Raw genomic sequence first — 24,605 nt, forward strand, 5'->3', positions numbered from 1 at the left:
ATGGATGCTGAAATTCCTTGTACGATTTTTGCAACATTTTTTTAAACTACAGGTTAAGCATCGGCTTGCAATCCACACTGGATGCCAGAGACAAGTAAGTACCTCTGTAAACTGCAAACGAACCAATCACCCAGGAGCTCTGTCTAGAACAGCTAGTACTCTTGGTTTGGTATATATCCCCTTAGCATTTTTGCCGGAAGAAAAATGCTATAAAATGCTATAGCATTTTATAGCTATAAAATGCTATAAAAATGCTATAAACCTGTTCTCACCACCCAGAATTATATAATGGTTAATAGGCTGTCATATTTGCTTCAAATCACCTTTTAGAAAAAGAGAAGCAGACATCGCAGATAAAGTTACAATCTTCGTTGACCTCTCATCGTTCCATCAGAATCCTTTTCACCATTTCTTGAAGCGACAGCCATCAGAACTCAGTCTATATACTTGCACTCAATTTTTAAAAACCTACATTCAAGGACTAATATGGTTTCTGTGTATTTGTAAAAAACATAAGCAGTGTTATACTATATGTATAACCTCTATAAAGTTATGTATAGACTGTATAAAGCTATTATCACATCTTCCTTGAACTTGCTTCTTTTTTCTCAACGTGAGCCTTTTGAGATCTACCCAACCCTGCTGATTAGATGAGCTTCATTCTTTTTAAATGCTGTACAGTAAGTCCATAGTCTAGATAATAGATTTTATTTATAAATTTCCCTGATGGACATTTATGTAAGTTTAATCTTTTGCTATTATAAATAATGTTGCAGTGATCATTGTGATATTTGTCTTCTTGGGCATATGTGTGAATTGAACTCCAGGGCATCTCCCTAGAAATGGAACTATAAAGGTCATAAGTCATGGACACTTATGTGTTTTATGTTTCTACCTTCCCAAGTGGCCAAACCAGTTTACACTCCCACCAGCGGCATCGAGGTTGGCTTGGTGTTTGCCTGAGGGTCCTTAGGGACCCTCGGACCTGAGTTCCCAGCGGGCAGGTTCTCAGATCTGTTGCGCCCAATTTGCATCACTTGGGTTCCCAGCAGACTTGTCTGCAAGTGTGCTCAGGACTAGGTAGCTAACTCCTTGTCATTTTGGGTTCTCTTTGCTCTGGGAGGACTCCCCATGGTGGCATCTTTCCCAGGGAACTTGACTCTCCTGATGGGGCCATTAGCTGTCTGCTCTTGCTGCCAGCCGTGGATGCTTGCTTGGGGAGAGGGGCCACCATATGAGTTTAAGAATCCGTGGCTGTTCAGACAAATGCCCCAAACTGGCCTTCTATATTTAGGATGTGTGTGAGTTTGGAGGACTGCCTTCGGCCAACATCTTTGCTGAAAGCCAATGAAGGATAATAACCCACACTTGTCGAGCTGGAGGTGTACCTCATTTTCCATCTTTGACAATACTGAGAGGAGGCTGTGCCCCAGGAGAATGTAAGTTCTATGCGTGAACAGTTCTTGTCTGGACCCTTGACCCTGGAACCTAAATACTCATGGATTGCATCCCTGGTTTGTCACTAAGATGAGAAGAGCTGCCACGGTTGGAAACACTAAATTTCATCATCCTGTTTGCAGAATTAGGGCCACAAAGGCTGCCGACCACTTAGATGCTCTAAGAATAAGGTGGCCGTCTTTCCAGGGTGGGAAAAGCATCGGTCTCTGCTTCCTTTACTTCCCAGAAGGTCCTGACCGAGACGCGGGCGCGGGGAAAGGGCCGGAGGGAAGGGCGGGTAGGGAGGCCCGCACCCCAACATGGCGCCCGCCCCGGGCCCGCCGTGCCGCGTTTGTACGCAGGGGCAGGGCCTTTGTGTGGGCCACCCCGCGAGTTTCCCGCCCAAGGGGGCCTCGGCCCTCTCCTTCCACTTCTGTTCCCGCGGTGGCAGCTGGGCGCGCCTCGTCGCCGTCGGCGCATGCGCGCGCGGGAACCCGCCCTCCGCGCTGGCGCACGTGGTCCCGCGGGCCGGCGTGCGTGCGCGCGACCGCCTAGCCTCCCGCGCCCGACGCGCCGCGAACCTCTCCCTATGCGCCAGGCCAACGGGCACAGCCGCCGGAGCCGGGGCGGCGTGCGTGCGCGTGCGCGAGGGGTCACGTGGGAGCGACGCAGCGCCGTTGCCCCGCCCTCCCTCGGCGCGCGCCGGCGTCGGCTGCGTCTCCGGGCATTTGAATTGCGCTTCCGCCATCTTTCCAGCCCTCAGTCAGACGGGCTTGGAGACGCTTCTGGAAGGTAGTGGAGCTGGGGCGGGGGCTGCGGTGCCGGGGCGGGGGCGGGGATCGGGGCGTCCCAGCGGCGGCGGGAGGCGGCCGTGAGGCGGTGGCTGCGTGGGGACCCCGGGCTCCGGGAGGAGGGCCTTCCTATCTGGCCGCGAGGGCGCCGGGACCCGAGCCGCGGTGGGCCGGGCGGGCGGCCGGGGCGGAGGGGAGGCCGGGCGGCCGGGCCGCGGGGCTGCCGGAGAGATCCGGCCGGGGCGGCCGGGCGGAGGGCCGGGGGGCGGCCCGGGCTGGCCGCGGGCCGTGACCGGGCGCTTTCCGCGCCGGGGCCTGGGCGCCGAGCGGGCGCGAGCCGGGCCCCGGCGGCCGGGGGAGCCGAGCCGGGGAGCAGCGCCTCGCCGCCATCGCCGTCGCGCGCCCTCGCGGCCCCCGCGCGCGCGTGTGCGTGTGTGTGTGTCGGGGTGGGGGTGGGGTGCGGGCTGCCGGGCTCCGGGGTGGAGGCCTTTGTGGGCCCGGGCACGTGGGGCGGGTCCGGCCATGCGGCCTCACTTCTTTCTCCTTTGCCCGCAGTAGCATCGCGATGGCTGCGCAAGGAGAGCCCCAAGTGCAGTTCAAGGTGGGTATCCGAGGGGGTCGGGAGGAAGGGCGGCCCTAGGAAAGGGGGGCCCCGCGTCCGGACGGCCTTAACGGCGGGCTCTGCTTCGTGACCGCGGCCGGGTGCCGTTGGCCCGCCTCGCCGGCCGGCGTGCTGATGCTGCGGCAGTGCCTTCGGTCCCCTGACAACGGGGGGGGGGGGGGGAGGGGGCGAGCCCCGCCCTGCGCGCGGGGAAGCTGGGCTCGGAGCTCCGCTGGTTCGGGTCATTCGTGAGATGGGACAGGGCTGCTGTCTTAAGATGCTTTGTCTTAGGTGTGCTCAGGGGGCATGTAGAGTACTTCCCTGTGAGACGGCGGTCCAGAGCACCGGGACAGTCTCACAGTCCCGAGGTCCTGAGACCCGTTCCGGTGTTTACTTCAAAGATGTGTTTCCCAACAGCTCGTATTGGTTGGTGACGGCGGTACTGGGAAAACTACATTTGTGAAACGCCATCTGACTGGTGAATTTGAGAAGAAGTATGTAGGTACGTGGGGGAAACGATGTGTGAAAACGTGTGGGAGACGGATGAGGTCACTGACTAACTTTCCACGCTTATGTTCCAGCCACCTTGGGCGTTGAGGTCCATCCCCTTGTGTTCCATACCAACAGAGGACCCATTAAGTTCAACGTATGGGATACAGCTGGCCAGGAGAAATTTGGTGGACTGAGAGATGGCTATTACATCCAAGGTAGGTATCTGCCTCGTAACCGGCCGCCTTTGAGAGGATTTGTAGCTTCCCGTCCAAGGCTGCTTACAGGTCACCAGGTCTGTCCCGGCAGACACGTGCCTCATGCTGACTGGCCATTGCGCGATGCGCTTCGGTTCAGGAGGTGGGCTGGCTCCTGAGAGCTGACCCTCGGTCGGAGGGGAGGAGATCCTGTGAAGGTTGTCTGGTGCCATTTGATTGCATGCTTGCGTCACCGTAGGCACTGTTTTGAAAGAGGTGATGCGATGTACGTTGAGGCTCTTAATTTAAAAACTGGAAGCAACAGACAAGGTGTTGCTGCAGCCCCAGTATTTGAAAACTTAGGTTTGGGTATATATTTTGGTGGTAGTCAATGATCATTTCTTCTGCACTCCATTAAAAAGGTAGTAAACAGTTTGACCAGATCCTGGACCAGAGGCACTAGGCTTTCTATCTTATAAAATGTGGTATAAGACCAGCCGGTTTCTTTTTAATTTCACTAGGTCTTGCAGAATATTTTTTTCAGAGTGCTTGATTTTAAAAGTATAAAGGAAACAAATGCTTCTCATTATACCCAGCAAAAAGATGAACAAAGAAAATGCTCAATGTAAGACTTTCTCTTCCCATGAAAATCGTTGGGAATCTTTCCATGTCTTTTGCCTTACGAGAGTGCGTACAACTGCAAAGATTTTTCCTCTCCCCTCCCCCATTCTTTACCTAAAAATCTGTTTAATGTATCACGCATACTCAGTGCCTTACCAGCTTTATCATGGCTCTTTCTGCAGGTCAACATAGGGACTTAACTGAGCGTTTAAAAATAGGCACAGTATATCCTAGTGTGTTCAGCCATTTAAGAACGTTTTGAAAGAGTAGATTGCTAGATCCTCAGAATATGGGAGGTGAGTTCCCTGGAATGCTGATTTATCGTTGATCTACTGGATACTTTTTTGGGATGAGGCAGAACTTAACGAAGTATTACAGGTAGAGAGATTTCATATGGTAAGCTGGTCTTTCATGGTTTCATGTACAGTAAAATGGACTTTTAAATAATACTGTGTATTAAAATGATTTGAGATTTTTGGAATTGGTAGAGATCTTGAAAATGAGTAGAGAAACGTGGCTGACCTGGAGTTAGGCCTGAGACTGTGAGTCCATAGTTCTTAGCATGTTTCATCCATGTAGCAGATTCTTAGGCCGACACTAATCTACTGTAAATGCTCCTTTCAGCCCAGTGTGCTATCATAATGTTTGATGTAACATCGAGGGTTACTTACAAGAACGTGCCCAACTGGCATAGAGATCTGGTACGCGTGTGTGAGAACATCCCCATCGTGCTGTGTGGCAACAAAGTGGATATTAAGGACAGAAAGGTTAAGGCAAAGTCGATTGTCTTCCACCGAAAGAAGAATCTTCAGGTATGGTTCTTAGAACTTACTGGATTTATGACCCTTAGGTAAATTATGAGTCCATTAAAGTGCTTCATCAACATCTTTGATGTGTGGGTTTTTAAAATTAATTTTACCTCTCATTTAAACAGTACTATGACATCTCCGCCAAAAGTAACTACAATTTTGAAAAGCCCTTCCTCTGGCTTGCTAGAAAACTGATCGGAGACCCTAACTTGGAGTTCGTCGCCATGCCTGCTCTCGCCCCGCCAGAGGTGGTCATGGACCCAGCGTTGGCAGCGCAGTACGAGCACGATCTAGAGGTACGGTGTGTGCGGCTCGGTAGTGAATGCTTCTAGGTTCCTAGTGGTTTTCACCTGGAGCATGACAATGTTTTCATCTCTGTGTCTAGGTTGCTCAGACAACTGCCCTCCCGGATGAAGATGATGACCTGTGAGAAAAGTGAAGCTGGAGCCCAGCGTCAGAAGTCTAGTTTTATAGGCAACTGTCCTGTGATGTCAGTGGTGCAGCGTGTTTGCCACTTTATTATATAGCTAAGCAGAACATGTGCTTAATGTTTGGTATGCTGAAGGAGATGAATGGGCTTTGGAGTGAATGTGGCAGTTAAAAAAAAAAAAAAACTTCATTTTTTTGGACCTGCATATTTAGGTGTTTTGGAACACAGTTCTTTCCTCCTTAAGTTTCAAATATAAGACTGCTACAGTCACATCACAATATTCAGTGGTGGAATCTTGTTTGTTACTGTCATTCCCATTCCTTTTCGTTTAGAATCAGAATAAAGTTGTATTTCAAATATCTAAGCAAATGAACTCATCCCTCGTTTAAATGAGCATTTTAAAACCACTAACAGGGAAAATTGTGCCATGTTAGTATCTGAATTGCCTTTGCTATTACTACTTAATTTGAAGTCTGTTAGGTTAAATTCTTCTAACTTTCTGTACATGTGAATCATTTCACACAAATGAAATGACAGGTCAACAGTATTGTATTCGGTAAGTCGTTAAGAGGTGTAAATACTGTCAATGCAGTCAGGCTAAAATAATACCTACCCCACCTGTCTTTTGGCCTAGGTAGTGTCACACCTAGGGAAGAGCTTGTTTGAGATTTGTGTGACCTGTCAGAATAAAAGTGGTACCTGTTTTAGACGTTTCAAATAGAGATCTTAAGAATTATAGTTGCTTTTATGGCAAAAGTAACCATGTTCTAATGTAGAGCTTCTCAAAGTCTGATGAAACCATACAGATGGTTGCGGGAACTTGAGGGACGTCTCATCTGTTAAAAATGAATATAAATTGTGCGTTTACTTGCCTTTTGTTTCAGCGTTAACATGTTTAACGTAAAGTTGGTATGCTAGGAAGATGTTCACGTTTACCTGCTGTTGTCAGGTACTCCCAAGCTTTAAAGATGTCAAAGATTAAGGATTTCATTGGACACATCACAGCTTTGGTGGTTTTTCTCCCCACAAAGAATTTTTGTGGGCGGTGCAAGGACACAGCAGGATGCTGCAACAGAAAAGTAGGGCTTAGATTGGCTTCTCAGTGAAGTGAAACAAGACTGCCAAAGTCTCAATAGGTTAAGCACTTATGTTCGTATGGTTTCCACATGTAAACATGAATTGAGTCCGTCTTGCCTGAGTTTGATCCCATCGACACCATACTGTAGCAATTAGAAGTCAAAATAAGAGCTGTTTTGCTCATGTAAGTACTACTGTACTATAGTGCAGTTTACCAAAGTTCTTTAGGTGTCCAGTTATCCTTAAATGATTACTTTCCTACCTAAAAGGGTAGGGAAGGATCACGTCAGTATGTGGAGAACTGAAATATAAAGGGTAAAATTGGATGCGTTTTAATTTGTTAAAATATTGAATAAATATTAATAGATTCACTTACAGATTTGAATTGCTGTATATGCTATGCTATATTCAGAACCAGACTTTAACAGATGTGAAGTTTCTTCCCATGATCAGGATGAGATAACTTACACGAAGGGTATGTGTGTGTAACCTCATGTAGAATGACAAATACGCTGAATCTTAAATGTAACAGTTAAATCTTGCAAGCTACTTGGAGGTGGGAGAGAATTTACGTCATTCGTCGGAAGAAAAAAATTGCCAAATACATTGCTTCTACTTTGCCTGGATTTTCTGAATCATCTGGTGTTCAGTTATCTTGCGGGGAATGCGTTTCTGTCTCGTTTATACAAATGGGGACGTTTTCCCCTCAGTTTGAAATCTGGTCTCTAACACGGGGGAACCTTCAGTTGAAAGCCAAGCTAGAAATGGCTTCTAAGAACAGAATTGGTCGGAGTAGAAGCACACAGTGATTTTGAAGACAGTCTCATGATGTGCCCCGGCCAAGTTTTAAGACCCCACAGAATGGGTCTTTGGTCCCATCGGTCTCAATACCTAGGAAAGGGCAGAGATGGCCGAAAACGCATTGAACTTGTAAGACCAGTTGCCTGGCTGATCGTGTGCACCAGGTGGTGAGAATTTCTGGTCCCTTTTGTAAAAGCATCACTTGAAGAAATTGTGTCTGACTCGGGAGTCGTGCCTCGGAGACGAGTGACGTTACGTATCGAGGACGCCTTCAGATGCCTTCAGGCGTGTGGGAGCTCTAGGCGCCCTGCCTGACGGTAACCTGGGCACATGCTTCCCACCTAGAGCCGTGTTGGGGTGAAAGGCGGCCCTGGCCCGTTGCACCTTCCCATTAGAGCGCCCTGAGCGGTCCTTGGGAAGTGGCTCGGACCTGATCCACCTGATCCGCAAGGCCTTGCACGCGTGGGTCCTGCCTTTCTGGGCTTCGCAGTGTTCTTTTGCAGAACCTCCTTTCCCGTTCCTGAAGTAAGCCCACCAGTTAAGTGCTGCAGCTCCTTCACAGCCCACGCGTTGGGTTTTAAACTGGGTCGGGGGGTCCCTGCTGTGGCCGTATCACTGGACCGCCTCGGCCTCGGGCCGCATCGGATGGTAGATTTGTGTTAGAGGTGGTCTCCTTCGGCGGCCGAATCGCCGTGGGGCCGAGGAGCGTGTCTTTTTGCTCCCTCGTGTTCCTGGTGTTATTAAAGCTCTGAACCCTGAGGAGGAAAGGAACTTAGGGGCTGGAGGTAGGGCTGGGGTCGATGGGATTAGGGTGGGAAGGGGCGGGGGTGGGGGTTACGCCATTACAGTCTGGTGGTTTTGAAGTTTTTCCCTCCCGGAATTTGTAGTTTGCACTGTCTTTGGTCCTTTTATTCCAGTTTGTCTTTACAGGAGTGGGGAAAGGGGGGCCCGTCGGGAGCTTTGCCAGTTGTCGAGTAACTAGGTTAGGACAGTGCTGTTGCATGGTCTGGTGCCTCAGGTTGGACCGTAGGAAGTGGAAGAGGACCCTTGAATTGAGTTGGTTTTCAGTCAGCCCCCTGCCTTTAAGAAGCAAAGGAGAAGCCACCCCAGATGGGTATCTTTCTGTAATGTGGGCAGTTCACCCCCTAAATTCTGAGCTCCGTGACCAGGGATATCATGGCTGGCCAGGCAGCTTTCGTCTTGGGAGGCGAGCGGTCAGGAGGCACCTGCAGAAATGTTAATGACCGTAGTGAGTACTCAGATGGAACCTTAGACAACGCTGTGAAAGCATGAGAGGAATTGAATCTGAGTCTTGGGAGGAAGGGCGGTGATCTGAAGGTATTCGAGAGAGAAAAGCACGTGAGGCAAAGGGAACAAAACCCCGGGGCAGAGAACGTGGCTGGAGAGCCACAGACAGGGGTTTTCAAGCCCAGGTACAGATTTCGATACTTGGGACACCGTGGGGAGCCCCTGGAGGAGGGTCAGAGTGACGTTTCAGAAGCTGTGGCAGCAGGAGTGGGCTCCCACGGGCCAGTGACAGTCCAGGCTTGCCCCACTCAAGTCCATTCTCGACTTCCGCTGCAATAGTTCAGAGAAGGGAGGGTGACACCGTGGACAAAGCCCCTGTTCATCCAGCAAGCATCTCAGCGAAAACTAAATTGAATAAATACCGGCTGGGAGTGCCAGGCCCCCTCTTTTTTGCTAGCCACCACACTCACGTTTCTTCCCCAACTTCGTTGGGGTATAATTGACACAGATTGTGTGTGTTTGCGGTGTGCACTGCGGTGGTTTGATATACCGTCCACCATCCGTCACCTCACAGTTATTTTTTGTGTGTAGTAAGAACATTTCGGATTTCTCTCAGCACGTTTCAAGCGTACAATGAAGCAGTAGTAACTACAGTCACCATGCAGTACCTTTGATCTCCAGGCCCCATTCATCTGGCATAACTGAAACTTGGTGCCCTTTGACCAACATCTCCCCACTTCCCTCTCCTGCACTTCTCCGCAGCCCCTGGCAGCCACCTTCCTCCTCTGCTTCTACAAGCTCACCTTTCCTTTTTAGATTCCACATGCGCCTGTTGCCGTACACGATTTGTCTTTCTGTCTCTGGCTGATTTCACTGAGTATAATGTCCTTGAGGTTCATTCATATTGTAAATGACAGGATTTCCTTCTTTTTTAAGGCTGAACAATTTTCTGTCATATATGTATGTATGGATGGATGGATGTATAGATAGATATGTACACACACACTACATTTTCCTCATCCATTCATCTGCCGATGGACACTGAGGTTGATTCCGTGTCTTGGCTGTTGTAAATAAATTTGCTTCTTAAGAGAAGGGGGTCTTAAAAAAATTGAGCTTCCCCAAGAGTAGCGGTGAGACTTAAACCTATTTAAAGTTACGAATTCAAGGCCAGTTGTTTACAGACAAAACTATCGGTCAGGCGAGATGGTTATGTTGTGATCCCCTAGGCATGAAAGATGGGAAACCAAACTGTTAGGAAGCATCCTTTATTCTAGACAACACTGAAGCCAGCCTGGCAGAGTGAACTCATGGGCCATTTGGGGGTGAGTAACGTTTGCTTTTTTATTTCCTCACACGTCTGACCTTTTTTTTCCCAAAGAGAAAAAAGTCATATACTTTATGGATTAAAAGTTTAGGGATTTGAACAGTTAAAACATACACAGCCACCACATTTTCTGTTTACCATTCAGAGGTAACTTGTTGACATTTCGTCGACATTTCAAATCTTCCTTCAAAGAGTGGGATTGATTATACTATAATATTGTTTCATAAACATTTTCCACTCTCTATCAGGGGCTTTTCCACATCAGATGGTTTTACACCACTTTCGGTAATTACCTAGTAACCCACAGCGTGGATGGGCCATCCCATTGTCAGACACATTCTTTTGTTTGTTCGGGTTATGTTTCTCTGTTCTCTGCTCTTCGTTTGGTTTTCAGAAAGGGTCTAGCTCTTATTTCCAAATGCATTGAGCTTCCACGTCCTTTCACCTCCATGTACTACTAAAATCGTCATGTTTCTAAATTGTAACTTTTGAAGATGGTGGAAAATCAAAATTATTTTAAAAACCTTTTGCATGTGTGTTTTGCCATATCTTCAACTTTATATCCCCGTGTCTGATTGATGCAAGATGCAAACATACTAGTCTGTGCTGAACTAAACACATTTTATTAAATAGTTTCCTTGCTGCTACTTATTCTGTGAATTCATGTTTTGTGTTTTCACAGACACTCAAAGTGAGGTGTGTACTCTTACCCCCTTTTCAAGTATTTATATTGTGTTATGCTCCAATTTGGAGCTCAGAAAATATGGACTGGTGATGGGATTGGATTATAGGGAGAAGATCTGGAAGAAGAGTAGGGCTAACCAAAGAAAACTGCCCTGAGGAAAAAGGATGTGGAAAGCTTAAATCTCAAAAACAAAACCAAAAAACCACATGATGGTCCAGTTCTGGAAGGGAGCTAACTAGTTTCTTTTTGTGAACAATTTTACCCCTTCAGGCATAATCTTACCTTTTATGAATAGTTGCCAGTAATTAAATACTGGGGCTAAGGTGGCCTGTTCTTTTTTATTTTTAAATTTTTGGTTGCGTTGGGTCTTTGTTGCGGTACGCAGGCGTCTCACTGCGGTGGCTTCTCTTGTTGCAGAGCACGGGCTCTAGGCGCGTGGGCTTCAGTAGTTGTGGCATGTGGGCTCAGTAGTTGTGGCTCGCAGGCTCTAGAGCACAGGCTCAGTAGTTGCGGCGCACGGGCCCAGCCCCTCCGCGGCATGTGGGATCTTCCCAGACCAGGGCTCGAACCCGTGTCCCCTGCATTGGCAGGCGGATTCCTAACCACTGCACCACCAGGGACATCCCAGCCTGTTCTTTTCTAAGACCACGTTTGGCCGTTTGGTTGCTATCAAGTCCCACTGGGCCTACTGAAGAAGGATGAGTGGGTAGGAAATATAAGGTGTCTTGTTACCTGAGTCTTCATGATTTGAGGCCCTCTACTTATGGGATTGTGTTAGAAGGTAAACTTTGTCATCACACAGAACTATTAATAAACTGGTGACTTAAAACTCTAGTTCCTAACTCAATCATCACTTCCTCTGAACACCTGGGGGCTTCTGCCTAGACCCTCTGCCACTGAGGCCTCGATTCCAGAAGCAGTGCCACTGTCTCTGCCCTTGCCGGGATTAGGAACGCTGTCTCTCTGTGACTACTTCTGCCTCAAAGCCTGGGGCTAGAGCAGCCAAGAGGCAGAGTCCCTCAGACCCTTTCGTCTGGTTGTGGGAGATACAAAAGGGGGTGCTTGGAAAGAGACGGGCCTGACGCAGACCCAGAGCAAAGCTGGGCTTCTGTTCGCACGGCAGCAGGGCCGAGGTGGGCGATGGCCTTGGGGTGATCATTTACCCTAATGATCACACACTCTATTAAAAAGGATTATGTACTTTTCAAATCATTGCTAATAACCAACTTATTCCCATTTTTTCCATAACTGCAATGAACATTTTTGTATATATGGTTTGAACTTTTTTTCCTTAGAAATGGGCAGGGGATTATCTGGTCGCAGTTTATGAAAATCATTGTGTTTTAAAAGGCGTTGTCTGATTTGCAGCAACATGGATGGACCTAGAGATGATTGTACTAAGTGAAATAAGTCAGACAGAGAAAGACAAATACCATATGATATCACTTATATGTGGAATCTAAAATACGACACAAATGAACTTCTCTACGACAGAAACAGACTCACAGACATAGGGAACAGACTTGTGGTTGCCAAGGGGGAGGGGAGGGATGGATTGGGAGTTTGGGATTAGCAGATGCAAACTATTATATATAGAATGGATCAACAACAAGGTCCTACTGTATAGCACTGGGAACTCTATTCAGTATCCTGTGAGAAACCATCATGGAAAAGAATCTGAAAAAGAATGTGTGTGTGTGTGTGTGTGTGTGTGTATAACTGAGTCACTTTGCTGTACAGCAGAAATTAACACAACATTGTAAACCAGCTCTACTTCAAGAAAAGCATTTTTAAGAGGCATTGTCAGCCGCCTCTTCTGGGGCCTGATTTATTTTTTTAATATCTGACATCATTTTCATAATTTCCTTTTGCTCGTTTTGAAATACTACGGTTACAGTTTTAATCTTTTTTGAGGAGGCCTCTTTCTGGCATCATTTCCTTGTCTGCAGGTGCGTTATTTTATTTGCTTATTTTCTCTCTTTCTCTTTCAGATACTGTCTTGTATGAGGTTCCACCATCATCCCTTTCTCTTGCTTATCTTTGGGAGCTTAGCGTCCTGCACTTTCAGAAGGGAGGGGTGGATTAGAGCCAATTTTCTGGGGGATTCGTGATGTTTAAGAAATAGCTCCCTACCTTTCCTGGTTCTTACCCTTTCCTGCTTTTATTTGGACTCTGGTTTTCCTTTTGCTTCTTGTCCCAGCCCTGCCTACTTGGGAATCCACTCCTAGAAGCTTCTGCTCAGCGTGGGACTGTGCCCGCTCAGGCTGCTGTAACAACGTACTTTTCCTTCCTCACAGTTCTGAAGGGTTCTGCAGGGTTCAGCTTCTAGTGAGAACTCTTCCTGGTGTGCAGACGGCCCTTTGTCCTCACAGAGCCTTTTCTCTGAGTGCTCTCCGGAGGGAGAGAGATCTCCCTCTTCCTCTTCTTATAAGGCCACCAATTCTATCCCATTACAGCCCCACCCTCATGACCTAACTTAACCTCAGTTACCTCCCTGTAGGCTCCTCCTCCACATACAACCACCCTGGGAGTTAGGGCTTCAACACGTGGAGTTTGAGGGCCACGAACGTCCAGCTCATACAACTTGTTAGTTTCACGTATTCATAAGCTAAAGATGCTCCAGTCCCTGCTGGTCCTTGAAGCACCACCTTCTGGTGTGTGGGATGCCTCTCAGTTGCTGTTCTCAAACCGGCCACTTTCTGCCTCTCGGTGACCAGCTTGTTGACTACTTTGGGATTCTGCTTTCAGACCCTGCAGCGGCCCTGTTGTCTTTTCTTTCCCTTTTCCCGTCAAAGGTGCTGGTACCAAATGGACCATCCAGGAGCCAGTGTTTTGTCCCCAGCCTGGTTTTTTGTTTTTCTTGAGATGCCGTAATACTTTTTGTTTTGCTACCCTAGGTTCTCTGTCAGTTTTCATAGGCAGAGGCAGAGTAAAAATCTGCCACCATGGCCGACATCATAATCCAAAGCCCCACCTGGGAAATATTTCTGCCCAAAAGTTTAACCTGAAAAATCGATCGAATCAAGCTCTTAAACGTAACCACCGATTTATAAAAATATGGGATCAGAGGAATATGTCAAATCACACTGTTCAGATCAAGTCTGCAAAATCCAGAATATGAAAAAAAACTGAACAGAACAAACTCCTTCTAGGAAAAAAAAAACAAACCAAGGGAGAAATGATAGCTTAACAGACACTTAAGATCAACGTGAATTGGAAGCAGTCTGTGGCCCTCGTTTGGATATGGATTTTGACAAAGTCTAAAAAATTATGTGTGTGGTAGACAATCCCAGAAATCCGAGCATTGATTATATATTTGATGACCCTAGAAGGAGTTACGGTTAATTTGGTTTTGCTCTGATAAGTTTTTTGAAAGTCTGCTTTGGCATATGGTTGAAAATTTCTGTAATGAAAATCTAACTGATAAACGTTCTGCCTCAATCTTTCACCTGATAGCTTTAGCAGTCATTGACCAGTTCTAGATCCATCGGTTCACTAGGGATGGAAGAAAGGCCATTTCCTCGTTCTGTCACTCCTCCTAGATTTGTTGGCTGGCCTCTTTATCAGGAATAACTTCTCTTCGTCAACTGTTTGGTTGCCCTGAAGTATGGTCCATGTGGGACAGACAGAATAAATACTTAAGTCCTGTCCTCCATAAATTGTCTGAGTAATTATTTGATGCTGACCAATGAGGTTCTGTTTTTTCTTTGTCGTATCATTAGGGACACATATATTTTAATATATTTGGTATGCTTCGATATATTGTAGTCCTTACGTTCTTTTTTGATGGTCAACTTGTACTACCTTTATCCCTTGGCGACCCCATCCAGTTAGTTCCTGTGTAATTTTGATACGACCCTTCTCTCTTTTAATAACATTTTTGCTTGAGGTGGGACAAGATATCCTAGGTCCTTCCATACATTTCCTGTTGCAGACCTCAGATTTCTCCAGGAAGTCCTAGAGAGACGCTCGTTAGAGCCCAGAATCTGAGCGCTAGGACCGTTTGTTGTTACTAGTTTGTCATTGCTTCTAGCCTTTCAATTGACAAAGACAGGAAACAAGTCTTTTCTGAAAGGGAAAAATAGTTCATACTGTTATTTTCAAGTAAACATTAAGACTGCAGTTTTTACTTCTTTGATTTTATAGTTACATCTTTTTATGCTGAAATCTTGGTTTTTAGCACTGTTAATGCTTTATCCTACTGCATCTCATAGATCTAGAATAACAATGCCAATTTTACCACTTATGAGAATAACACTGAATGTAGTTTACAATCTCCTTCTGTGTATGTGTTTTCTTTCCCACTAACAGCATGTGGTCAAAATACAGTGTTTTAAAATCACTTGAAATAATTCTTCTCTTTTTGCTCATACCATCAACTTGGTACAGAGTTAGCTTTGCTTATTTCTGTTTTGGCCACAATCATTGTTAAAAAGTTATTCATTTTACAAACTTTTTCATAAAAATTTAGATTTTTTCTTTCTCTTGAGATTTGGAAAGATCTGGGGACCCCTCTCCTATTCCCACGTGGATGGGATGGGTTCTCTTGGTGGTCAGTACTCCCGCTGCTGACAGATTTTTGTGTATTTGCTTACACCCAGCCCAGGCGTGGGTTTGTAGGCATTTGAATTTGTGAATTCTGTTATAAGTGGTACTTCATGGTTTTAAATCATCATTGCCTGTGACTGAGACAGAAAACGTATCTGCTTTAGCAGTATTTCCATTTGAGAGTGTGTATGAGTGTGTGTGTGTGTGTGTGTGTGTGTGTGTGTGTGTGTGTGTGTGTGTGTGTAGAGAGGGCTCAGTACATTTTACACAGTTTTTATGTAACATAGAAATCAGTAGATCTTCACGTTTTAAAAGTTTTTGTTATTTTCATTCTGTAGAAATTGAGTGGAGTTTGAAATAGTGGGACTCTCAACTTTATTTTAGGACCTTTATCTTTATTTTAACGAGAAGCCAGCACAGAGGGAATGGTGTCTGTATAGGTTAAGTGTGGGGGACCTGGCCTGGCCTCGACATCCAAATCCGGAGTCGGATTTTTATGTCAGACGATTGAGAATTGTCGCAGGAGTATGAAGACGACAGGCTTGGAACGGTGCTTTTGGTAGCAGTAATATCACTGCGATGTTGAGAAAGATGCAGATTTTGCTGGTTAGTGATCATTTGAAGATTAAATCACCAAATATTTGGCAATATTAAATCCTTACAATACTCTCGTTTAATAAAGCTCTTTGATTTATGTCCTTGTAGTCTAATAGGTATTAAAAGTAGTCGCCTGAGATGAATGTTTAAAACAAGGATCAACATTTTCAAGTGAAGAGTGAAAAATGATTACGGCTTTATTTTGAAAAATGAAACTAAAAATTATGACAAGTTTTCTATCTAACGCCATTGAGTTTGTAACTGAAGTTATATACTAGTTCTCCAGAAATGAACTGTGTTCACTGGGGAGGAATACAATTTGTATGGTAGTTAGGGTCTGTGCTTCAAGTCACACTTAATTTTCACAGCATAATCATAATTTTTTTTGTAAAAATATCTGATTAGGCCTTGATTAGTCTTGCAGGATTTGAATCCTTCCCTTTTGGAGCACCGATCACCCCTGTTGATTTCTCTTCTGCAATTGTAGCTGGTCAAATTCTGCCAGATAACTTATGTTTTGGTAACCTTGCATGAAATTTGGGCAGTTCTTCAACATGCCTTTTATCCAGTTTAACAAACCTTGCATCTGTTGCAGGACTTAAAATTGAAGGAGATTTTTACTACTACTGATTTTTAAAACAAAATAAATTTATTTATTTATTTAGTTTTGGCTGCGTTGGATCTTTGTTGCGGTGCACGGGTGTCTCATTGCGGTGGCTTCTCTTGCTGCACAGCACGGGCTCTAGGTGCGCGGGCTTCAGTAGTTGTGGCACGTGGGCTCAGTAGTTGTGGCTCGCGGGTTCCAGAGTGCAGGCTCAGTAGTTGTGGCACACGGGCTTAGTTGCTCCGCGGCATGTGGGATCTTCCCGGACCAGGGCTTGAACCCATGTCCCGTGCATTGGCAGGCGGATTCTTAACCACTGTGTCACCGGGGAAGCCCTGCTGCTGAATTTTTGCTGTAATTCCATTAGTCGGAGAGGGTTGGAGTCACTAAGATGGGAGGTGTTTGCCTCCTGGCTTGGGCCATGACAGATGCAGGCACTAAGCAGGGAAGGATGTTCAGGAGTCATTTTAAAAATGGTCATTTGTGGGACTTCCCTGGTGGCGCAGTGGTTAAGAATCTGCCCCCCCCCCCCAATGCAGGGGACGTGGGTTCGATCCCTGGTCGGGGAACAAAGATCCCACATGCCGCGGGGCAACTAAGCCCTCACACCGCAACTACTGAGCTCTCACGCCTCAACTAGAGAGAAGAGACCCGATGCAGCCAAATTAATTAATTAATTAATTTTTTTAAAAAAGGTCATTTGTGAAAAATGTTGTGTTTTGGCGTTTGACCCCTTTCACAACCTCTTATTAGGAATATGGGGTGATGAGGCCCTCCTGTACATTGTTTGACTCTCAGAGTGATCCTGTCACCAGACAAGGCCTCACAGCTAGGACACGGTGGTCATTCTGGGCCTTTTGTCACATGCTAGGCCTGGCACTGTGACAGGGCCTCTGAAAAGATGACATTTTTAGAGCTATCAACAATGTGAACATGCATGCCTTTGAAAAGTCTTAAATGTGGATTTTATTTCAAAGAACTCTCCTGCTTCTTAAGATTAAAACAACTCTCACATACATACTGTCAGTGTTTTCTTTCACCAAAACTCAAGCAAATCCAAAAAAGTCCAGAAAGGGCCTGAGTGTGCAATGCATTGGAAAATAACAAAACAACTGATCCTGCAAATTTGTACAACTAGGTAGAATCTCTATAGCCTCTAAAAGATTAAGACGGTGACAAATTGGTTTTGATTTGAGTTAAAAATATCTCAGTTTCTTCATGGAAGCCATAGCTTTTTGATATATATTAGTGGTAACACTAATAATATATATTTTGTTTGTATCTATTTTTATATGATATGTAAATAAAATATATATTATTAGTGTTAAATATATATAAAAACGTATATATATATATAATAAAGACAACTAATATTTATGACATGTATGAACCAGACACAATGAGTACCTTCCTGACATGTCATTTAATCCTTTTAACAATCCTAATAGATCCATACTATTGCTTTCCTCATTTTAGAAGAGAAAGAATGGATGTTTGGAAGATAGATATTAAGACCTTGTCCAGGCTTCACGGTAATGGAGTCAGGATTTTGACTCAGGCAGTCTGCTTGGCTTTTAAAACAATTTTACTGGAAATATAGTGGATTTTCAATGTTGTGTTAGTTTCAGGTGTACAGCAAAGTAATATATATATCTATATATACTGCTTTAGGTTCTTTTCCATTATAGGTTATTACAAGATATTGAGTATAGTTCTCTGTTCTATGCAGTAGGTCCTTGTTGTTTATTTATTTTATATATAGTAGCTTGTATCTGCTCATCCCAAACTCCTAATTTATCCCTCCCCACCCTTTCCCCTTTGGTAACCATGTTTGTTTTCTATGTTTGTAAGTCTATTTCTGTTTTGTAAATAAGTTCATTTGTATCATTTTTTTTAGATTTCGCATATAAGTGATATCATATGATATTTGTCTTTCTCTGTCTGACTTACTTCACTTAGTATGATCATCTCTAGGTCCATCCATCTTGCTGCAAATGGCATTATTTTATTCTTTTTTATGGCTGAGTAATATTCCACTGTATGTATATACCACATCTTCTTTATCCATTCATCCGTGATGGACACTTAGGTTGCTTCCATGTCGTGGCTATTGTAAATAGTGCTGCAGTGAACATTGGGGTGCATGTATCTTTTTGAATTAGAGTTTTCTCTGGATATATGCCCAGGGGTGGGATTGCTGGGTCAAATGGTAGTTCTATTTTTAGTTTTTTAATGAACCTCCATACTGTTCTCCATAGTGGCTGTATCAGTTTACATTCCCACCAGCAGTGCAGGAGGGCTCCCTTTTCTCCACACCCTCTCCAGCATTTATTGTTTGTAGATTTTTTGATGATGGCCATTCTGCCCGGTGTGAGGTGATACCTCACTGTAGTGTTGATTTGCATTTCTCTAATAATTAGCGATGTTGAGCATGTTTTCATGTGTTTGTTGGCCATCTGTATGTCTTCTTTGGAGAAATGCCTATTTAGATCTTCTGCTCATATTTTGATTGGATTTTTTTTGATATTAAGTTGTATGAGCTGTTTGTATGTTTTGGAAATTAATCCCTTGTTGGCCGCATCATTTGCAAATATTTGTTCCGTTCCGTAGGTTGTCTTTTCGGTTTGCTGATGATTTTCTTTGCTATGCAAAGTCTGCTTGATCTTAAGTCACAACACACAATGAGCATTCTTCACTTTGCCACCATTCATTGACAGTTTATATTATTTACTGATTCCAGAGGGATTTACCGTGCGTCATTTGTGCAGAGGTGATTTGGGGAAGTGGAAAAAAGAAAGTGCTTTTGAGCTAAGGAGACATGGGTTCAGACCACGTGAAATCTACGGGCCCCAATTCTTTCCTCCGTAGGACTGATTTCTTTCTTCCATTTTCACAGATCATCTGGGTTGTGATAGTTACTATAAGGGTAGGAGCGGCCAGGCTGACAAAGAGAAATGCTGCAATTCATCATGTCCTCACACTGTATGAGTTTCCCTGAACATTTCATAATGCAATTTAGTTCCCACAATGACCAGAATCGACATATTTTATTCATCATCCATTTAAAGTTTTATTTTTACGGAAGATAACAAAAGTATTGTGTGTCTCGGTTTCCAGGGAAAACTGTGAGAAATTACTTTCTTTTTAAAAGTCTGCTGATGTAAGAAGAGAACAGTGAATTTTTCTTGTGATTCTCAAATCACACAGAGCTGGAATGCATCTCAGCAGCTAACTCATTTTGTATTGTACAATTTAAAACTTTTTCTTAAGAAAGATATCCGGACGTACAGAAAATAGAATCATATAATGAACCCTATCTAGCATGATCTAGTGTCAACAATTAACGAATGCATTTATAAACCACTAAGTTTCACAGTAGACATTATTTCATGACCATATAATTATCTCAATAATGTTTCCCAAGCCTCGAAACTGAATGTCAGGCTTACTGGTCCTGAGGATTTCTTTTTAAGAGAGTAAAAAAGTATAGGGTAAGACCCAAATACAACTGAATTTGGAATGTGTTATTTCTACCTAAGAATATAGTAAGGTGTCTCAATAAGAAAAGAAAATTCTCTTTTTAAAAGAAGATATCCATATTTCTGATTTGTAAATTTCCTTTCTAAAGATGGGCTAAATGTTTTCCTTCTATAGTGTAAAATCTTCTTTGGTTTTTCCTTTTGAGAAATAAATGGTAGTTTTGATTTGTTGAAAATTTTCTATGAAATGAAAATAACCAGTTTTTGATTACACAATAGTAGATGTTAATTATATAAAAAATGCAGACTATCTCTCTCTCTATATATATATGTATATTAATATAAAAGCCATCTGAAATCACATGTTCTGAGACAAGCACCTTTTTTGGCCTCGTGGTTCATGTCACCATTCATGTTCTTTTCCTCTTGCACTTTAAAAAAGGACAGTCATTCTCTTTTTCTTCCGTCCTCCTCCCACCCAGTAATCAATGGTGACAAACTGGTAGGATATCGTTCCACATACCATACTGTGTGTGTATACAGATTTAATGAGGTTTTAATGCTTTTAATGATTTGAACAGGGCATGCATAATACATTCATTTGGTCCAAAAATGAAGACACACTGAAAGGCACCCTGGTGAAAACCCCCCTCCTGGCCGTTCCTGTCTCACCTCAGCGGGTAGCGGCTTTTATTAGTGTCTTTATGTATCCTCCCATAATTTGTTTATGCATAAACAAACACATAATATAGACTCTTATTTTTCTACCATTGAAAAACCCACAAAAGTCACCTTACTTACACAATATGCATTTGACTTTTTTCTGCCTACCAATAGACCTTGGAGATCGTTTCACATTGGAGATCATTTCACATTGTATAAGAGATCTCTCTCTGTCTCTTTTTGGTTTGGGCTGCACCACGCGGCATGTGAGATCTTAGTTCCCCACCAGGGATCGAACTTGTGCCCCCTGCAGTGGAGGGTCAGAGTCTTAACCACTGGACCGCCAGGGAAGTCCCAAGATCCCTCTGTAAATAGTTGCATCGCATTGCAGCTGTACGGCTGCATCAGAATTTCTGTAACCAGTCTTCCGTTGAGGGTATCTGGGTTGTTTATGATATTTTACTATGCCAAACACTGCAGTAAGTATATCCTTGTGCATTTGTTATTTTGTGTGTGTGCATATATATCTGCAGGATAAGTTCCTAGGGGTGGAATCATGGTCACCGATTAACTTTGATAGCTATTACTTACCTGCCTTCCCTAGTGGTTATTTCAGGGTACCATTCCCCTGGCAAAATTGAGTTCTTATTCTCCCGTAGCTTCAATTACAGTGTGTGTTATTCAACTTTTGTAATTTCGCCATTATGATCAGTGAAAAATAGTGATTCAGCGTGGTTTTAATTTGCAATTCTCCTACACCGGGGAGAATGAACCACTTTTTCCTGACAGTGGGAATCATACAGCAGGTAGCCTTTTCAGACTGGTGGGTAGCTCATTGCTTTTTGGCACTGAATAATATTCCATTGTCTGGATGGACCACAGTTTATCCATCCACCTCCTGAAGGATATCTTATTTAAAATTTTTTAAAATTTTGAATATTTTGGCTGTGCCTCACAGCTTGTGGGATCTTAGTTCCCTGACCGGGGATTGAACCAAGACCCTCAGCAGTGAGAGCTCGGAGTCTTAACCACTGGACTGCCAGAGAAGTCCCCTGAAGGACATCTTGGTTGCTTCCAATTTGGGGCAGGTATGAATAAAGCTACTGTAAACATTTGTTTGGACATCAGTTTTTCATCTTCATTGGGTAAATACCAAGAAGTGTGATGGGTGGATTTTATGATAAAAGGATGATTAGTTTATAAGAAACTGTCAGATTGTCTTCCACAGTGGCTGCGTTCCCCCCAGCAATGAATGAGAGAATTCCTGTTACATTGGTTTATCCTCTGGAACCATAGTCACCTGAGGGTATTTAAGGGTCTTTTTCTATCACTTTCTATGCTAATATAACAATTCTTATGAAAGCAGTTTTGGTAGATTACACTTTCTTTGAAAAATAAATATTTCATTTAGGTCTTCTAGTGTATTTCCATAGATGTAAACAAAATTGTTCCCTCCAGTTTTCTTCAGTTTTCTTTCTCTGCAGTTAATTCTCCTTTATCATTTATTTTACATTTGAATATTCTATTGTTTTTCTTAGATTAGTTAAAAAACATAAGTTCTTGGATTTTTAAGATAGCACTCACATTTGTATGTTTCTTAATTAACATTTTATTTCCTCTTTATTAATTCCTTCTTTCCCTGGAATTTTTGATCTTTTTCTAATTTCTTTAACTTTAATTTAGATATTGAAAAAATTAATTATTAACAAATTATGTTAGACAGAATATTTTTGTCTAATGCTTTCGTTGGTTTCCATTGCTTCTGTTTCAGAGTTGTCATTTTCTGTATAATGTGAAAATTTATTTTGTATTAATTCTAAATATTTATGAGCTACTTTTATACAGTTCCCAAATGGTGGTGTTTTAATTTTTCCAGCTTTATTGAGATATATATATATATATATTATATATATATATATAATATTGTGTAAGTTTAGGTTTACAATGTGATGATTTGATACTTGTATATATTGCAAAATTATGGCCACAACAGAGTTAATTAACATCTCCACCACCTCACATAATTATCATTAAAAAATTTTATTTTATTGAAGTATAGTTGATTTACAGTTGTGTTAATTTCTGCTGTACAGCAAAGTGATTCTGTTTATATATATATACATATATATTCTTTTTAAAATATTCTTTTCCATGATGGTTTTTCACAGGATATTAATATAGTTCCCTGTGCTATACAGTAAGACCTTGTTGTTTTATCCATTTTATATATAATAGTTTGCATCTGCTAACCCCAAACTCCCACTCCATGGCTCTCCCACCCTCCCTCCCCCTTGACAAGCACTAGTCTGTTCTCTATGTGTGTGAGTCTGTTTCTGTTTGTAGATAGGTTCATTTGTGCCATATTTTAGATTCCACATATAAGTGACATCACATGTATTTGTCTTTCTCTTTCTGACTTACCTCAGTGTGATCATCTCTAGGTCCTTCTTTGTTGCTGTGAATGGCATATATTTCATTCTTTTTTATGGCCAAGTAGTATTCCATCATATATATATACATTTTTTGTTGTTGTAGGTTTTGTTATGGTGAGGACATTTAAGATCTACTCTCTTGTAGCAAACTTCAAGTACAGTAAGTCCCCTACATACGAACGAGTTCCATTCTGACAGCGCGTTCGTAAGCCCATTTTGTTCCTAAGTCCAACAAAGTTAGCCTAGGTACCCACCTAACACAATCGGCTATATAGTACTGCACTGTAATAGGTTTATAATACTTTTCATGCAACTAATACATAAAAAGAAACAACACAAAAAATAAGGAAAACATTTTAAATCTTACGGTGCAGTCCCTTGAAAAGTACAGTAGTGCCGTACAACAGCTGGCACACAGGGGCTGGCATCGAGTGAACAGGCAGGAAGAGTTACTGACTGGAGGAGGGAGAGGAGGTGGGAGATGGTAGAGCTGAAGTATCGTCAGCAATAGCAGACGGAGGGCGAGCTGCAATTGCACTCACGCCTGACGCTGATGGCTCAGGTGCTGGTTCCTTGCTGGATTCAAGTCTATCCACCCTCTTGAAAAAACGATCCAGTGATGTCTGGGTAGTAGCTCCTTTTTTCTCGTCGTAGATGACACGGCAGCACTGGATTGCATTCTGAACGGTAGCTGCAACTTTCGTGTACCGTTCTACGTTCGGGTCCTGTGTCTCAAAATCTAACAGTGCCTCCTCAGATAAAGAAAATCCCCTGCCACTTCCTGCATCGTGAATCTCTTCGGTTCTTCAGTTACTTCTTCCTCCTGTCCCTCTTCATCCTTTCTCTGGGCCCCCAATTCCATCGGGTCTTCATGAGTAAGCTCCTCATGTTGCACAGCAACAGCACTGTACAGTAAAGTACACAAAAGCATCACCACTTGCAGAGGATGCACACACGTGACAATGTACGCCAGACGTGAACTAGCTTACGTGATTGGATACGCGCACGCACGTTCACATCTTTGAAAGTTCGCAACTTGAAGGTTCGTATGTAGGAGACTTACTGTACACAGTACACTGTTGTTGACTATAGTCACCACGCTGTACATTAGATCCCAGAACCTATTCTTATAACTGGAAATTTGTACCCTTGGACCGACATCTCCCCATTTCTCCCACCTCCTGCCCCTGCAACCATCTCTCTGTTTCTGTGAGTTTCACAGTATATTTTTCTACTTGTGAAGATGTTATTTCATAATAAGACACATTTTAAAATTGATCTTATACTTTTATTTTAACTTTATTTTAAAATTTGCATCCCACTAGACAAATGGAATGTTTTTCTCCATTTTAAGTTTTAGGTGGTTATTGCTAACATGAAGAAAAAAAGTTTTTAAACTTTAGTTATCTTTAATCCAATGGCTCTAACACACTCCTTTATTTTACAGGTCTTTTGCTTTTCTTCCGAGTATTCAATCACATTTAGCAGAAAGAGGCTGTTGTGATGTTTCTAATATTTATATTGATTATTGTATTTTCTCACAGTTTTCAATATTCTGGAACCCCTAATCAATTTGAATAATAATGACAATTATTCGTATCAATGTCTTGTTCCTTATTTTAATGGAAAAAGCATTCGTATTTACTACTGTAAATGATCTTTACTCTTGGTCTTTGGCAAAGAATTTTTAACATATTTAAATTTTATTTATAGAGATTTTATTAGAAACGATTACCAAACTCTAACGATTGCCTTTTCATCATCTACTT

General features: G+C 43.2%; 1 protein-coding gene across 4 annotated transcripts; it reads left to right on the top strand.

Annotated features, from left to right (window-relative positions):
• The first annotated feature begins 2,026 nt into the window (after nt 1-2,026).
• RAN (RAN, member RAS oncogene family) lies at nt 2,027-7,078 on the top strand. 4 transcript variants are annotated; one of them, XM_067701237.1, is made up of 7 exons: nt 2,027-2,229; nt 2,784-2,829; nt 3,247-3,331; nt 3,411-3,536; nt 4,761-4,948; nt 5,071-5,241; nt 5,331-7,078. In XM_067701237.1, exons 1-7 carry the CDS (start codon nt 2,027-2,029, stop codon nt 5,373-5,375), a joined length of 864 nt encoding a protein of 287 aa, XP_067557338.1. In that variant the 3' UTR covers nt 5,376-7,078. The 4 variants fall into 4 exon arrangements, with proteins under 4 accessions (XP_067557338.1, XP_067557339.1, XP_067557340.1 ...); XM_067701238.1 differs by having other exon boundaries at nt 2,124-2,229; nt 2,787-2,829; XM_067701239.1 differs by lacking the exon at nt 2,027-2,229 and adding an exon at nt 2,326-2,393.
• The last annotated feature ends 17,527 nt before the right edge of the window (nt 7,079-24,605 follow it).

This window comes from Pseudorca crassidens, chromosome 12, assembly GCF_039906515.1.
Source record: "Pseudorca crassidens isolate mPseCra1 chromosome 12, mPseCra1.hap1, whole genome shotgun sequence".
Lineage (NCBI taxonomy): Eukaryota > Metazoa > Chordata > Mammalia > Artiodactyla > Delphinidae > Pseudorca > Pseudorca crassidens.

What these genes read in the sequence shown, in the direction of transcription:
- RAN (XM_067701237.1), top strand. Translation starts at nt 2,027, where the DNA reads ATGCGCCAGGCCAACGGGCACAGCCGCCGGAGCCGGGGCGGCGTGCGT. An exon ending in CTTGGAGACGCTTCTGGAAG is followed by an intron (nt 2,230 to 2,783) that starts GTAGTGGAGCTG and finishes CTTTGCCCGCAG; the next exon opens with TAGCATCGCGATGGCTGCGC. An exon ending in AGATGGCTATTACATCCAAG is followed by an intron (nt 3,537 to 4,760) that starts GTAGGTATCTGC and finishes TGCTCCTTTCAG; the next exon opens with CCCAGTGTGCTATCATAATG.